The sequence below is a fragment of the Musa acuminata genome, chromosome BXJ1-6 (assembly GCF_036884655.1).
Source record: "Musa acuminata AAA Group cultivar baxijiao chromosome BXJ1-6, Cavendish_Baxijiao_AAA, whole genome shotgun sequence".
Classification (NCBI taxonomy): domain Eukaryota; kingdom Viridiplantae; phylum Streptophyta; class Magnoliopsida; order Zingiberales; family Musaceae; genus Musa; species Musa acuminata.
This window is the reverse complement of record NC_088332.1, coordinates 40843616-40859798: the sequence shown is the minus strand read 5'-3', so window position 1 is coordinate 40859798 and position 16183 is coordinate 40843616. Positions and strand designations below refer to the sequence as shown.

Here is a 16183-nt window from a genome sequence, read left to right as displayed (position 1 = left end):
ATCAATACACGAACCAACCTCTATCGGCCAGTATCAATATTTTGACCGGTACCAAGGCATACCGATCGATACCGTCTCGAATTTCTATCGGTACGCCTTGACATGATATGTAAAAATAATTTTAAAATGTACCATCAATATGTTCTAGTGTACCGACGATATATACCGATACATATACGCTTTGTACATCAATACAGACCGGTATTCAAAACCCTGGATCTAATGCACCCAAGTGACGCCAAAAAAAAAAAAAAAAAAGACAGCTTTCCAACTGCAAGCTACTCGTGAATTAAGAGGGCAGCAGTGCAATCAACGAATGGAATTCACAATTAGAATGCAAGCCATCTACACCCATGATGCAGATCTAGGGTCTAAGGAGGTTAATGATGTACGTCCCAGACACCCAAAGTGAGGAAAAAAATAGAATGACAGCCAAAAGTAGCAGCAGCTCGGTGCCCATTGTGGTAGGCTCAGTTCAGCTCCTGCTCTATGGAATGCCAAGTTGAGAAGGTAACCACATTAGAACAGCCTATCTAAGTCAGTCCCTAACTGGATTATGCCACAAGAATTGCCCTTTCAAAATGGCAAGGGTGAGATTCAAAAAAAAAAAACATATACTGGTTTCATATAATTAGGTTCAAACTACCAACTCAAACACCATTGTGACCAATATCTTCAGCAGTAGCTGACTTAACTGTTCACGCCAATTGTGTGATATAATTTGCAGAAATGCCAACTGATGCTGGCATCTGGTGCATATGGATATTCCAAGTGCTGCCCATCAAGAACTCCAGTAAAAGATCAACAAATTTGAGAGTCCACACTATTGTTTCGGCTTTTTCGCAGAAGGTTCTGATGACTGCTCCACCTGCCATGGCTTTGTGTATCACAAAAGCTTGAAAACAGCATGCTACATATGTCCAGCATTCTAACTTGACTTTGCTTAGTCACAAGTGGAACAAAAAAAAAAAACACTCAAAGCACAAGGAAATTTTCATTTCAACCAGGCAGAAGGAACCAACTTGAAAATTGTAATGAAACAGAAATACAATAACATACACGTCTGTATTAGCCAGATTGCTACCATGCCTATGATTATATGGGGCTGACAAAAAAAATGGTCACCAAAAGACGAAATTGCAATTATCAACATAATATTACCTTGATCGATTTAGCTATAAGATTAAATGAACCACAAGAGCTCTGATATCACTTAAGATCAATAAATCACACAAGAAGAGACTAAACCAAGCAAAACATCTCTTTCTTCTTTTTCCCCCATGGTAATCTATTGTACGAGTTCTTGACACCAGAGATAATATAACATTGGTGGGGAATAAATATTGTGTCAACTTTTATTTATTGATAATGTCACTTTATTTCATTGATCCTTTCGTTACACAAAATGGATACAAACCCAAGGTTTCAAGGTCATAGCAGGTTTAGCTCACAAAAATGCAATTACCATAACTACTTTAAGATACCCCTTAAATTGAATATGATCAATGAGACTTGATTATGAGATTTGAAATATGTATTCTAATCAGCTTTTCGAAGGCTGCCCCATTCTCAAGCCCGACCCACAAAACAGGTGGTTTTATCACCCACATTCGGAAAAGTTCTGGTAGGTTCTTATCTTAGTAGCAGTCAGTGACCTTTTCTTCTTTGCTCCACATAGCTTTTCATCTCCTTGATAACTGGAAGTTCTCCAAAATATGAAAGGCCAGAGCAAAATTATGCATCAAAATTCAGGAGTCAAATATTCAGTTTCGTTAAGCCTGGACTAAGGCTTTTTTCATTTTAGGGACTTTGAAGTATTTTTCTTAGTTTTTAAATGTTGAATTTCTTGTGGGATTAATCTTGTGTTAACATTATTTTGGGTCTTATTATTTGTTCACTTGAAAAAAAATGATAATTTAGGAACTTTGTCTTTAGGAAATTTTAGATGAATTGGATGGGAGAACAAAAAAAGAACTCTTCACTTATCAAATCTTACTAGTATTTGAGTTGTTAAATTAAAACAATACCTTCGGATGGCTTAAACTTGTGCGATCATGACACCGACATGAGGGTTGTTGGATAAAAGAAACCATGTCGTTTTAGGCCTTGTGGCCAGACATCTTTCTTCTAGGCTACATTGTTTGTTCACAGAAACAAATGTTAAGATGAGCTTTAGGAAACTTTAGATATGTTTAAGCTGAGGTATGATAAAATAGTCTAATCCAATGTTAGTGGTAGTTGAAATGTTATTATCTATAAACAAAGGCTTAGATTGAAAATTGTACGATCCATTGAAGTCATCAGGCTCTCGAGCCCTCGAGCTCTCACCTAGGCACCCAAACAAGGCGTGGTGAGGCCCAACAGCTTGGAAACTGATCCAGGCAGGCACCTTCAATTAGGCGTGGCCCAAGCACACTTGGGCCCAAGCACCGAGCAGGCCAAGCTCCTGCCTGATTTAAATCAAACCTAGGTCGAGATTAATCCATTTAAGTTCACTGATTCTGATTCGATTAAACCAGATCAATGACTTCACACCCCCCTCGCATGCACGCAAGAAACCCATGGAAACCTAATTGTAGTGTCTTCCTCTGCATTGGCGAACGACGACTGCATCGTCTTCCTCTGCATTAGTGAACGACTATGGCGTCTTCTTCTCCTTCAGCAAAGGTAGATGATGGCATCTTCCTCAATATCTCTCTTTCCTATCCCCCCCCCCCCCCCCCTCCCCCCGCCCCTGCCTCCACCTTCACCACAACCCACCTGAGTTGACGTCTTCCCCGACCTCTTCTCTTCCCCTTGCCACACTTGCCCCTTGCCACACATGTCTTCCCCCTTCACTGCAACCCTCTCACTCCCCTCTCCTTCTCGTTGCAACCACAAGCCAGTGTCTTCCCCAATAGCCTCTTTGCCCTATTCCCTGCCCCCAGACCCTAACAGCCCCCCCTCTCTCCTTCCTCCTCCCTCTCCCCTCCCAACCAACACAACCCACAACCACCCACCCCCTCCCCATACCCTAACAAACTCCTCTCCATCATCCTCCTCCTCCTCCTATGTTATTTTTTTATTAACATAGCTTGCGAATGTTATATAAAGAATTGAATTTGTCATTGCTACTTCCAAGTGTTTTGGATTGTCACACTTTAGGATCTTGAATCATGGCTCCAGTAGGCAATACTTCAAATGGATCATTAATAAGAAACTCAAAAAAAATCTTGGATGAAGGTTACAATTATTTAAAGGACCCAAAGGATCCTAAGGTATGCTTTGGGATAAGGCAACAACAGGTGGCATATTTCATGCAAAACAACATCAAGTTGAAATTTTCAAAAATGCATATGCATGCAAAACATGTCCTATAAAGGTCAAACTAACGCTGGAGGCATACATGAATGAGAAAAAGAACCAAAAGATTGAATTAGGTAGATACTTACCTGAAGATGATGATGTATAGAAACTTAGAGATGAAATTCAAGAAGAAGATGATAGTATGGAAGAGGTAAATGCTAATGGTAAGAGAGCATCAAATATGAGAGGAAAGGAAGTTATTTCTAAGAAGTCAAAATTTCCATAAAAGAAAGGACCAACGGATTTGTATATGTTTCAAGAACCAAATAAATCAATGCAAAGTAAAAAAAGAGCAAGATTAAGACAAACAAGTATAAATGATGCTTGTGATGAGGAAGCAAGAGCTAAAATAGATCAATACATTGCTAGCTTCTTTTATCGAGCAGGTATTCCCTTTAATGCAGCCTATTTAAGCAACTTTACGCACATAATTGAAGTTATTGGAAGATAAAGTCCTAAGTTGAAGCCTCCAAGTTACCATGGGAGAGAGTTTTATATTTGATAAATGAGTTAGATTACACAAATAGCTTGACAAAGAGTCATAAGGATGCATGAGCAGAATATGATTATTCTATTATGTCAAATACATGGACCAATGGAAGACAAAGAAGTATAATTAATTTTTTTATCAACTGTTCATTTAAAATAACGTTAAGTCAATTGATAGATCATTTTTTATAAAATTGTGAAAAAATATTTGAATTACTTGACAAGTTTGTAAAAAAAATTAAAGAGCAAAATGTGGTTAAGATGATAATAGACAATCGAAGCAACTATGTTTTAGCTGATATGATTTTTCTTTAAATATTTTAATTATATTATTTTTATGTTTTTAAACACTTATTAATTATATTTATCTTTTTTAAGCAAATTAGATGAAATAATTAATGTTAATGATACAAAGAGAAATAGAGGAAGACCTAAATAGGTTTAATAAAAAATATAAATAAATATTTAAATATTCTGAACTTAACTAAATATGATTTTTTACATATCTCAATGGTGACAAAAGATCTATGTAGCCAACCCCAAATAGTTGAGACTTATGGCTTTATTGTTGTTGTACCTTTTTTGATAAATTGCTCCAAAGCTGCACTTGTATTAGATTCCATGTGCGACACATTGTATTAATCTAATATTAGAAGATATTCTTAAGATTGCAAACATCAAGAAGACTTCAGAAAAGAAAATCTTTATTGTTGGGTTTATATATAATTATAGTGAGACTTTGATCATGATGAGAGAATGTACAAGCAATAGGGAATTGATGAGGTGCAGTGTCACGTGATTTGCCACTTCATTCATGACATTGTAAAGTATACACTAACAAAAATACAACCTTATAAACATGTTTTAACTCGGAAAAATAGGTAAAGTGAATGGGCAAAAAAGACGAAAGTCAAGAGGGCAAGCGATATTATCTTCATGCCATCATTTTGGTATCATATGATCTATGCATTAAAAGTAATGGGCCCTTGTTCAAAATCTTCAGCTCACAAATAATGAGAAAAGCTGCCAATGGGATATAATTATGAGGCTATTAATAGAGCCAAGAAAACAATTCACAAAACTTGATGAAAATGAAAAAAGTGTAACAAAAATCTTTACAATCACAGATAAAAGATGGGGATGTCAGCTTTATCATTCATTACATGTAGTAGGGCACTATTTAAACTTCATCTATATCAGCAATTTTGGATCATATCAGCACATTGCAAGATTAGTTGTCAGCATTAAAGTTCAATACAAGATAACAAATTAATTATCTTTATATAAGAATGATGAGTGTCATTTTTTAAATTCTTATGGCAATTCGATCAAGGGCTATTAAGTCTCCAAGTATTATAATTTCATATAATTAACATCATGTGAATTTTTAAAGCATTGTTATTGTTAATAGTTAAGTTTAAATTTACAACTGAGTGGTGCGACCAATTTGGAAATTCTACACTGAACTTACAATAATTAGCTATCAAAATTTTGAGTTTGACTTGTAGTGCCAATAGTCGTAAGAGATATTAGAGTTTCTTTGAGAATGTAAGTATATAAGAATATTTTAGTTTCAAGTAATTTATTTTTTTTAATACTACTTGCACCTAAATGGACCTTAATCAATATAATATAACAGATTCATACAAAGGAAAAAAATGATTAGAGCATCAATGACTACAAGATCTTATCTACAAAATATATTCAAGCTCTAAAGGCTTGTTATAATTTGTGAGAAACAATTGATCTAATTTCGATCTAATTTTATTAAACGAGACTAATGATTCAAACGAATGGTTGGTGGGAGCAATGGGTGCTTACTTCGAAAATGCTGAAGATGAGTTTATCTTTGATGATAACAATTTGATATGGGTAGATGTAACAAGAACTTCATATGGAGCTTTAGGTGTTAGAGAAATGAAAACATACACAAGACAACTTATGAGTATAAAGATTAATGCAAAAGCCTGAAGTTCACTACCTATAATTGCAATGATTCGAAAAGGCACTCGGGCGCTCGCCTAAGCGCTCAGGCGAGGCGAGGCGAGGCCCGAACGCCTCATTTAAGGAACAAGCGGCGCGCTTCAATGAGGCGCCGCTTGGGCGCTCACCCAAGCCCAAGCGTCGGGCACTTCGAGCGAGCGCCCGGTTGATATAAGGCAATTAAACCGCTTAAATTTGCATTAGTTGATTTGATTAAATCAACTAACGCACGCAATTATATCAGCGCACGACCTCGACTCCCAACCCTACGCACGCTTCTCTCTCTGTTTCCACTACTGATGATTTCTCCTTCTGCATTCGCCACCGACGATTTCTCCCTCTACCTCCACCGCCGATGATTTCTCCCGCTACCTTCAAGTCTTCCTCTATCGCCGACTGAGTCTCCTCAGCTTCCGCTATTGTCCACTGCCACTATCCACTGCCTGCTGTTGTCCGCAACACGACTCCGCTGCTGCTACCGTTGTCCGCTGGCTTCCTGTTGTTTGCGACTACGTTGCCGCTGTTGTTGTTTGTTGCCTCCAGCTATCCACGACTCCGCTGCCGCTGTTGTTGTCTGTTGCCTCCTACTATTCGCAACTCTGCAACTTCTATTGCTGTCTGCTACCTACGACTCCACTTCTCATCGCCTTCTTTGGTCTCTACTCTTCCCTATTGTTGTTAATAGTAAATTATTAATTATTGTTCAAAATAATCTTTATTTATTAGATTAACAATATACTATTTAGATTTTAACACTACTAATCTTTGTTTTTAATTTAATATCATATTTTATTTAAATAATTATATTTTTTATATTTTATATTTTATATTTTTATATTTTATATTTTATATTTTTATATTTTATATTTTATATTTTATATTTTTTATATTTTTATATTTTTATATTTTTTATATTTTAGAGCATCTCGTTTTGCTTGAGCGAGCGCCTTGTTTTGCTTAGGCGAGCACCTAACGCCTCAGGCGTTTTGGGACCTTAGCGTCTAACGCTTTTTAAATCATTGTATAATTGTTGAAGAGGAAAAAACTTATACTGATGAAGATGAATAAAAGGAATATAAATCAACTAAAGAGGAGGATTACGACAAGATTGAGAATAATTAAATGGGTTTTGATGATCATTTAAGCTAATCTTATCTGTTTTTATCATTTTTGTTATTATATTTACACAATATAATTTGGTACTTTAAATGAATACAATTTGATGTTATTTTCATTTTAGTGATTATATTTATCAATTATGTATATTTTTAAAATTTTAATATTCGCGAGCGCCTCGTTTCATTCGGAGTATTAAAATTTTAATATGCCTGAGTGCCTTGTTTTAATATTATAATTTTAATATTTGTGAGTGCCTTGTTTAGTTTGGGCATATTAAAATAATATGCCTAAGCACCTAAAGCCTCGGGCATTGGGCATCTTGACACCTTTTATCGCCTAGCGCCTTTGACTACACTGGTGTAATCATGACAATGACATGATGAGTTATTGGAGGGAAGTAACCATGTTTGTTTAGGCTTTATGACCACACATCCACTTTCTTTTCTGTAATGAGTAATTTCTTCCGACACATGCATAAGTTCTTTGTAGAACGATTCACTTACCACTCATATTTTGACTCTGATTTTATAAATTTAGTTACCTTTTAGTGATTCGTTGTTTTACTATCTTAGAGCATGATTGATGCTATAACATTCCTCGATCATCTTTCATTTTTTAACTTGACTTTTCCTTTTCTTAGATTCAATTCTCAATCTTTTTTTATTGTTAACTTATAGATTCCTTTCTTCTTAGATAATTGGTTGGTGATATAGAAATACATAAGATATTATCTAGTGGTAAATTATTACATTTGTAAAGAAACCCAACCAACAAAGTATTAGAAAGATAAAAATAAAAAAATAAATCCTATATCATTATGACGTATAACTTGGAGCATATGAATCACGATATTCTCCACATGACAAAAAGTTCTAGGTCTTATAATGTCAATCATTTTTTAGTGTAACAAATGTATATTGACGACTTAAATATGTTAAATCTAGATGAAATATTGCCAACATGTCCAAGTTAACACACACATACAGAGATGGCAAGAATTCCAGGTCATAACCTAATTTGATCACCATCAACCTCTCATTACAATTAACACAATATAGTTCCCAAAAGTTTCCTCAAATTTTTTTTTACACTTAGTTTTATAAGCTTGATTTTACATGTGCTGCTAACAGAGGTAGTATTGTATATCATAAAGTATTTCCAGTATAACCAGATAATACAAAATCAACATGGAACTAAAGAAACACAATATATTGTAAATTCAGCAGAAATGAGTTAACACTCTTACAGAGCTTGATAGCTGTTCACTGATGTAGGTCATTGTCCTCAACATGGCTTCCAATGTGTCTTTAGAAAGCTGAAATTTAACTTCTAATTCTCCAGAAGTAGAATTTGTATAATCTTGCAGCTGAATACATATGCAACTAGATGTCATAAATTGAATAGAAAAAAATGGCTATGTGCCCTGATCCATACAATTAATTAGCAAAAGCTAGCAGGCAGTCAGATTTAATACATATAAAGCAGGTAATTGACCAAAAGATCACAGAAATTTATAGGAATAACAAACAGAAGTGAGACTAAATTTGTGCACTAAAAACTGCTGCTGTGCATTTTAGCAATACATGGATGGAACTTACAAGGAGCCTAAAAAATACCAAACAGAGAAATTTTTGCCAGATATTGTTGTAATCAGGATCAAAGCCATTGTTTCCTTGGGAGATTACAGCTTGTCATTATTGTTGTTGTTGTTGTCCACTGCGGTTGTTGTCGAAGCCATTACTTGATAATTCTCCTTATCATAATTCTTATTTAGTTCCAAACAATTATTATAATGTAAAGAGCAAAATGTCTGACAAAATAATTACAGAAAGCTAAATGTAATGCAAGCATGTAGCTGTGGATTTTATGTTCTTATGGAAATTTAGTCGATCAAAACAGCCACGGAAACAGTTAATGAATTTGCACTTAAACTGTTTAAAGAAAACAAGCTTTTTTTTTTCAAATTACTAAGAAAATGCAACTCCACAATTCTTCACTTAAATTATTCCTAGCATTATGGAGCCAAGTACTAGATTGTAACCAGAAGAGAACCTCAATATATATTGTTAGATTATTATCAATTATGCATATACACTTCATGCACAAAATCTGGGTCAGTACCTTTAAAGTGATGACAGCTACTCGGTTTGCAGGTGCCGAGTTACGGTTCTGCATGATCCATGTCATTGACTTCAATCGAGGAAGAGTTTCCTGCATATTATTATAAACATGTAAGTTATAGCACTGATGATAGCAACATTTGATTGTAGATGTCAAGAGGCAAATTAAAGCTATTAGGAGGTCTTACATACTATGATATGTAGTGCTTTTACAAGAACTAACAAATGAAAAATCTTCATGAACAATGAAATTACTTTTTTCCAATAATATGAATGAATGTAAAACTGATGCAAGGTGATGTTCACAATCAACACAAATTTTCAGATAATCCAAATTCATTCTCAATCTCAGGTAAGTGCATTGTCTGATTGTATTGAAGAAAAAAACTCTGCTATGATGCAAAATCTAGGTGATATAATGCACTCATCTTCAATTGTTAGATTGTTGTCGACATTGCCAAAAAGCTTTACACTAGCCACTATGTGATCCACCAAGGGGAAGCCATGGGTGGCCAGGCCATGGGCCCAGCCACCCTCCAGCTCTATGGATCACATTTTAGGCTTGGGCAGTGAAGGAAGGACTTCGTGACACCATATTAGCAACCCTAATGCCTCCATGAACTCTAATTGCAGATTATGTGGAAGTTTTACTAGCTTGGCCAACATTTGATGGGTCAATGGACAAACACCCTAATTTAAATATATCTAGTGGTATCAGTCCTAACTAATTCCATTCAAAGTCGCTCAGATATTACTTAATCAGCCTAGAAGACGGGCAACATATACTAGAAGGAAGGAATTAGGGTTAGACCTCCTTTAGAGTCTCACTAGGAGAACAACATTGATCGTTCCAACTAGGGATTGGTTAGCCATTGGATGGTGACATCGAAACCGAAGGGGGCCAACAATCCATTGGTGTCCCGACAAGAACGTCAATCAAGGTTGATGGCCAACAACTTCTGAGGATAGTCCTGCTCTAACACAAATCATATAAGGCTTCACGTCTTGGTCGTAAAGGATTGAAATATAGTACCGTACCAAAGTTTTGACATTCGATCGATACGGTACTATATATATATATATATATATATATATATATATATATATATAAGATTTTAAAAAAATGTGCGACGTCACCTCTCTTCTCCCCAGGCGAGGCGACGTCACAAAAAAACATGGCGACGTCGCCTTTATATATTTATTTATTTATTTATAAAAATTACTACCCGGTAGCGAGCGGTCCGCATACCGGTTTACTGTCGGACTGGTACGTATCGCCCGGTACCATTCGAAACAGCATACCTTGGTCGTAGCAATGACTATAGCCCCTTGGGCACAAGTCTTGACTAATTTCTGATAAACAAATTCTCAGTAGTTCCTCTACCTTCTCTCTTCACCTTTTTTATTTCCTTTAATATACCTCTTTTCTATTTGGTCACTTCTGGAGGATGTCGCCTTCCTTCAAAGAAGAAATAGATCGATGATAGCAGACTAACTTAATTTGGTATTTAGTTAAGACTGAATATCTATATTGCCTTCAAGATGTTGAAATTCTCCTCAACCAATTTACAAGTGCAAGAAAAAGAACTCCAGGATTATATGATGGGCATCATGTTACAAATCCAACAAAAAATTGTCACACTTCGAGTCTTTGACAATTTGGATGCACAATTTCGACAACTTAAAGCACGGATTAATTGAGTTAAAGATGAGAGGAAGAATCTATGGTAACACTGACATCTTCATCGGATTTCTCATAAGAGAGACCGAAAGAGGCACAATTTACTCCTCAAATTCTATCGAAGCCCTCTCAACCTCACCCCCGAGAAAAGACTATAGAGTTATCAACACAAAATAATGAGTGAAGGAGGTGCTTTCACCACATAGCTAGTAGGGTCCAAATACAGACAAAGAGCATGCACAATAGTCTAATGAAACAACTCTAGCACTACCACATCAAGCAGCTCAATTGCTGCCCCAGGACACAACCAACAACAACCCGGCCTATTGGCCTATTACCATGGACATCACAAGGCCATAGGACGACCAGCAAGGTGGTGGAGGTAAAGGACGATATCTACCCAAATATTCTCCAGAGGATGATATCGCCTTTGAATGGCTCCTTGAACCTCTCAACTTAAGGACAAGCTTATCAACTCTAAAATGCTCTTCAAAGATATCCCCTCATATTTGCCTGAAAAAGCTATAATGGTGACAACAATCCTTCACAAATTTCTCAATCATCTATGTGGTTTATGGAAGGCACAATCCGCTGCACATGTAGTCAACCTTCTTAAATTTAGTGACAAAGACCCCACCACTTGAATTTGAAATAGTTATTTTATTATGTTCAATATCTAGATAAATTAACTTCTTCGCACCTTAAAAACAATCCTCATACTGGTACAAATGATATCTGCATAGCATAAGACAACAGCTTGGACTATGTTTAAGATGGATTGCTTATGCGCTTTTGCCATACAAGAATGATAAACCACATGACATAAATCAGCTTTCTTACACAATGGACAACTATATGAAATATGAAGCAGCATTCGTAAAAAAAGGTAACGTGCTTTTACAAAGTCCTTGCTTAGAGCCTTCAAAATCTAAGAAAATGAAAAGGCTATTAACCTAACGCCATTAAAGGGAGATGTGCAGAGTTAAGGTAGAGAGAAGCACAATCTACGCAAAAAGACATCAACAAGCCATAACTAGTTACATCGGCAATTAACAATTATTCACCTTGAGGACTCTAGAGACAAGGTGAAACCAAGGAGGAAATTGTTAAAATGAAAATTTTCTATGATTCAAGGCACTCATCCTCACATGTTAAATGTTATTGACATGGACAAAAAGGGTCTACATCAGTTATGTTGTGGCCAATCAAGCTATGGGCCCATTTGCCTTTATGTTAGGGAACATGATGGGCCTAGACCAATGAAAGTAGGGTTCATGATGCCACGTCAATGATTTCATCAAGCATATATGCCCTGATGGACTCTTATTCTAGTTTATGCAAAAGTTTGACTACTTTGGTCAATGTTTAATGGATAGTGTGACTAGTTCTTAGAATTCGAGTTGATGCAATCCAGCTTAAGGATCTTCTGAATTTGGTCCTAATTCCATCCAAAATCCAAATTTGCTCATGTCTCTTGATTAGCCTAAAGGAAAAACATATGCTAGAACAAAAGAAAAGTTTTGACTGTTCCTTATAATAAAATCCTCCATTGTTCCTTTTTGTCTTCTCTCATCTCTCTCTCTCTCTTCAATCTGTCTTATAGCTCTCCCTATTATTATAATAAAATTCTTTCCACTCTCTCTCTTAGGGGCTACCTAGATCCCTCAGAGAAAAGAAGGTGATCAATAAGAGGTGACTATCCTAACAAGAGTATATATAAACTATAATGAAACTAATACGCAACAAACAAAATGGAATCACTAAACAGAAAAAAGTACCGTAAGTTCATATCATAAAGAAAATTAAAGTAACGAATCTTAAAAGCATAAGAGTTATTATGCTTCCAAATGTTGAATAACTGAATTCCAATTCCATACAGTTAAATCTAGTACCATATTTCTGGAAGAGCTAGTATCTTGATGAACAACCATAGTAGCCAACGGTGGAGGATGTGAATCAACCCTGATTTGATTGGAAGTTCGAAAATTGTCATTATTAATAAAAGTTACATCTTGCCTTGGCCAAAGCGATGGCAATTTCTCTGAAGCTGGGGAAGATGCACGACCAAGAGTTGCATTGAATTTGGACTGACCTGACACCCTTGCCTGTTGCCAAAGGGTATAGGAAAATACAATAAATCATTTAATGGTTATAACATAAAAACTGAATATGTTAGCCAATTACGGGTGGAAAGTGAAAAAGAGATGCACATCAGCCACGTATGTCGTTGGAAAAATGATAAAAGCAAGGTATGCAATTTCAAATAATATCGTCCGGTACGGACGGTACGTATCAATCCATCAGCTTACCGGTACACGGACCGTCCCTTAACGGACGTATATATATATATAAGGCGACATAGCGTCACCTTTTATAATATATATATATATATATATATATATATAAATGAAAACTCTTCATAGAATAAAGCTAAGTGAAGAGGAATATTAATCTCATCATAATCTTCATCTGTTGGCATCTTATATTTGACAAAAGTTCAAACAAAATCATCAGTGATCTGGAACCAATTATTAATGTAATGTTGTTTCCTAGTGATTATTAATCACAAGCCTCAAATAAGATCAGTTTGGACTAATCTGATACATTTAAGCATGGATATTAAATATATCATTAGCTGTAGTAAAATTTTAGAAGAATGTAGAACAAAAGGAATCAAGAAGAAGATGATAAACATTTCAGATAGAAAAATCTATTAAAGAAATAGGATTCTAGAGGAGAATAAGATCAACAGAATCAAGAATAAAAAGGAGAAGGATTATGACAGAAAAAGAAAGGTGAAATAGGGGCCTGCCACTCACAGAAATTATATTATTTTTCCTAGTGGACCTTTTTCTCCTACTCTGTGGTTAGACTTTTTTAGTAATGACAATTCTATGAAGTAAAAGTTCCCCAAAATGAAAAACTCAGAATAAAGCTTCCTGTACTTCCAATGAAAAAAATCAATTATTAAAATATAAACCTATCGTCATGTAAGTTGTATATGTAATGGAGCTCCAAACCAACAAAATGACCTGGAAAACAGTGATGAGAATCTAAAGATAATCATAACACAAAGTTATGAAGGATATTATTGATTATCATAAACATAAATTTGCTCAATCTAAAGAGTCATTTGACAAATTCCTTTATCACTATATTCAATTAAGCCTAGGCTATGTGGCAAGAGTTTAGAGCCAAAGTTGGCAATTATTCAAAAAATTGATAACTCAAAGCTAAACTTATGAGAAACAGGTTATCACAAGAAGGAAAAAAATTTTTGATAAGGCAAAAAAAAATTGAAACAAAAGAAAGAAAGAGAAAAGAGATGACACATGAAGAACAAAAATAAATAAATAAAATAATAATAATAAAAACCCTCATGAGAACACACAATATAGTACGGGTTGAAGGAAGAGCAAGGGAGACACCCATTTCTATCAAAAAATCATCCAAAAGACAAGAATCATCCAACAGCTCAGCCTAAACCTTGCATTTTTTATGTACGTGCATCAATTGTACACTATGTGTGCCCTGATGCAATCTCCTTCTTATGTGAGTATATTGCTTTCAATGCAAATAAATTTTAATGCTAAAACACAAAAAACCCTGATTTAGTTTTGCAGCTTTAAGTTTGATTGACCAACTGAAAAGGTAGAGAAAAAAGATAAATTTAACTGAATAGAAATAATCTCAAAGTAGGATTATGACATACAACAGATTTTATATGAAGTTGGCACCACAAAGAAGCTACTCCCATAGTTAAAGAGATAACTGGTGCAAAGATTTGTTGATCGTTGCTACACAAGATTAAGATAAAAGATTCCATATTTTAACTATTAACAAGTAAATACTGGCAGAAGTAGGAAGCCTGGTTTATGACATAGCTTCATACCCACTTTCTTGAAGAAAATCTTAGGAAATAGAAGAGCTAATTCTGAGCATTCAACAATATAACTTTTCCACCTATCACACTCCAATTTTCCAACCTATCCATTCTACTACCACTCCTCTACATACAAGTGTTAATGCAAACAGAAAGAAACATTACAAACTGGTTGAAGTTAGAAACATAGCCTATATAAATATTCACATAAAGTAAACAACAACTGTCGACTGATAGTAAATAGAAACATAGTATCTATAAATCTAGCAACTTCAAGAATGATGAATTACCTTTTCGTCCTCATAAACCACCTTGGAAGGAATTTCCTTGTGTATAATTTTATCGAAGCTGTATTAAAATGACAAGTTTAATTATTAAAATTAGCTCCTTGATCAAGATGCTTTTGTAACAAAAAAAGACATACAAGTGTTGCTCTGTTAATTGCATGACATGTCCTAAATCTGAAAATTATTTCTTGTTCTTGATGCTTAGCTATCAGTGTGGTCTCCAAGAAATTGTTACAATACAGTGGCACATTTCAAGAAGCACATACATATATTAAGAAAACAGTGATGCATTTATAATTGAAATATTATTTTAAGAATATAGAAAAAAGAAAGGAATACACAATTTAATAGAGAGGAAACAATGCTTAAAGTCTCAAGCAATAGCTTGATTGTTCAAGAGACCATGGTGGGGCAGTAATCTCAAAAAGTAGTTAGTGTGAAAAGAAAATGCATAAAGCTTAGCATAAGTATGTACTAGCGAGAACTTTAGAAGATAAAAGATGGGAGAAAAATAAAACTACTTTTGGCAATGGAGTCAACTAAATGGTCCTTGTTTATATACGTAGGTTGGAACTATAACTCGGTTGATCCCTAAGTAAAAGGGGAAGATTTTTTTTATCCTCTGGAATCATCTAGTTTTAATGGATAGGAGTTCAATTTAAATAGCATTTGTACTCAATATTAGGGAATCCAATTTCATCATGTAAACTGTTGTACTCATGCAAACTAGCGTATCTTCCAATAACCGATTTGGACTTGAGACAATCATGAGGAGATACAGGCAAAATAAGCAGTGAAAGCCTCGATCGGCATCAAAATGACCACCTCGCCCCAATCAATTCCACTCTAAGTAGTAAAGGTACATCATTAAAGCACTAAATGCGATCAAAAACCCCAAAACTAAGAAGTGCGATCATTAATCGTCCACAAAATCAAGTCTCTTTAGGCATCCGCTGATAGTTCACACAACCAAACATGATACCGAAAGCGATCCGAACTGCAAGAAGAAGAATCGAGAAGGATGAGGAGACAGATGCCTCACATGGTGGGCGCGTCGGATGGGGTTGTGGCAAGCGCAGCATCCTTCTCGGAAGAAGCCATTCGAGAAGGTGGAGGAGGGGAGTGCAAGTGAGTCCTTAAAACCCTAATCCTGCGACTGGTCTTATCGTTGGATGCTTCTCGGTTATTCTTTTTCCCTATTTCCTATTTCTGTCCCTGTGCCGGTGAGTCAACAAGCTCTTTGTGGTACGCAAGAATGCAGTAGTCGCTTTCTTAG

The 16183-nt window shown here is 35.4% G+C and overlaps 1 protein-coding gene across 2 annotated transcripts; it reads right to left on the bottom strand.

The window, feature by feature from the left end:
• Positions 1 to 596: 596 nt before the first annotated feature.
• On the bottom strand, positions 597 to 16105 carry LOC135677009 (protein FAR1-RELATED SEQUENCE 3-like). 2 transcript variants are annotated; one of them, XM_065188833.1, is made up of 6 exons: positions 15950 to 16104; positions 14911 to 14968; positions 12630 to 12842; positions 9058 to 9147; positions 8183 to 8302; positions 597 to 868 (listed from the first exon to the last, which is right to left on the bottom strand). In XM_065188833.1, exons 1-6 carry the CDS (start codon positions 16006 to 16008, stop codon positions 824 to 826), a joined length of 585 nt encoding a protein of 194 aa, XP_065044905.1. In that variant the 5' UTR covers positions 16009 to 16104; the 3' UTR covers positions 597 to 823. The 2 variants fall into 2 exon arrangements, with proteins under 2 accessions (XP_065044905.1, XP_065044906.1); XM_065188834.1 differs by lacking the exon at positions 597 to 868 and adding an exon at positions 4624 to 4857 and having other exon boundaries at positions 15950 to 16105.
• Between the last annotated feature and the right edge of the window lie 78 nt (positions 16106 to 16183).

Coding starts and splice junctions, on each gene's coding strand:
- LOC135677009 (XM_065188833.1), bottom strand. CDS start 16,008: ATGGCTTCTTCCGAGAAGGATGCTGCGCTTGCCACAACCCCATCCGAC. Junction 9,148..12,629: donor CTAGCTCTTCCAGAAATATG/GTACTAGATTTA, acceptor AATAATATGCAG/GAAACTCTTCCTCGATTGAA. Junction 869..8,182: donor GTGAACAGCTATCAAGCTCT/GTAAGAGTGTTA, acceptor AAGCCATGGCAG/GTGGAGCAGTCATCAGAACC.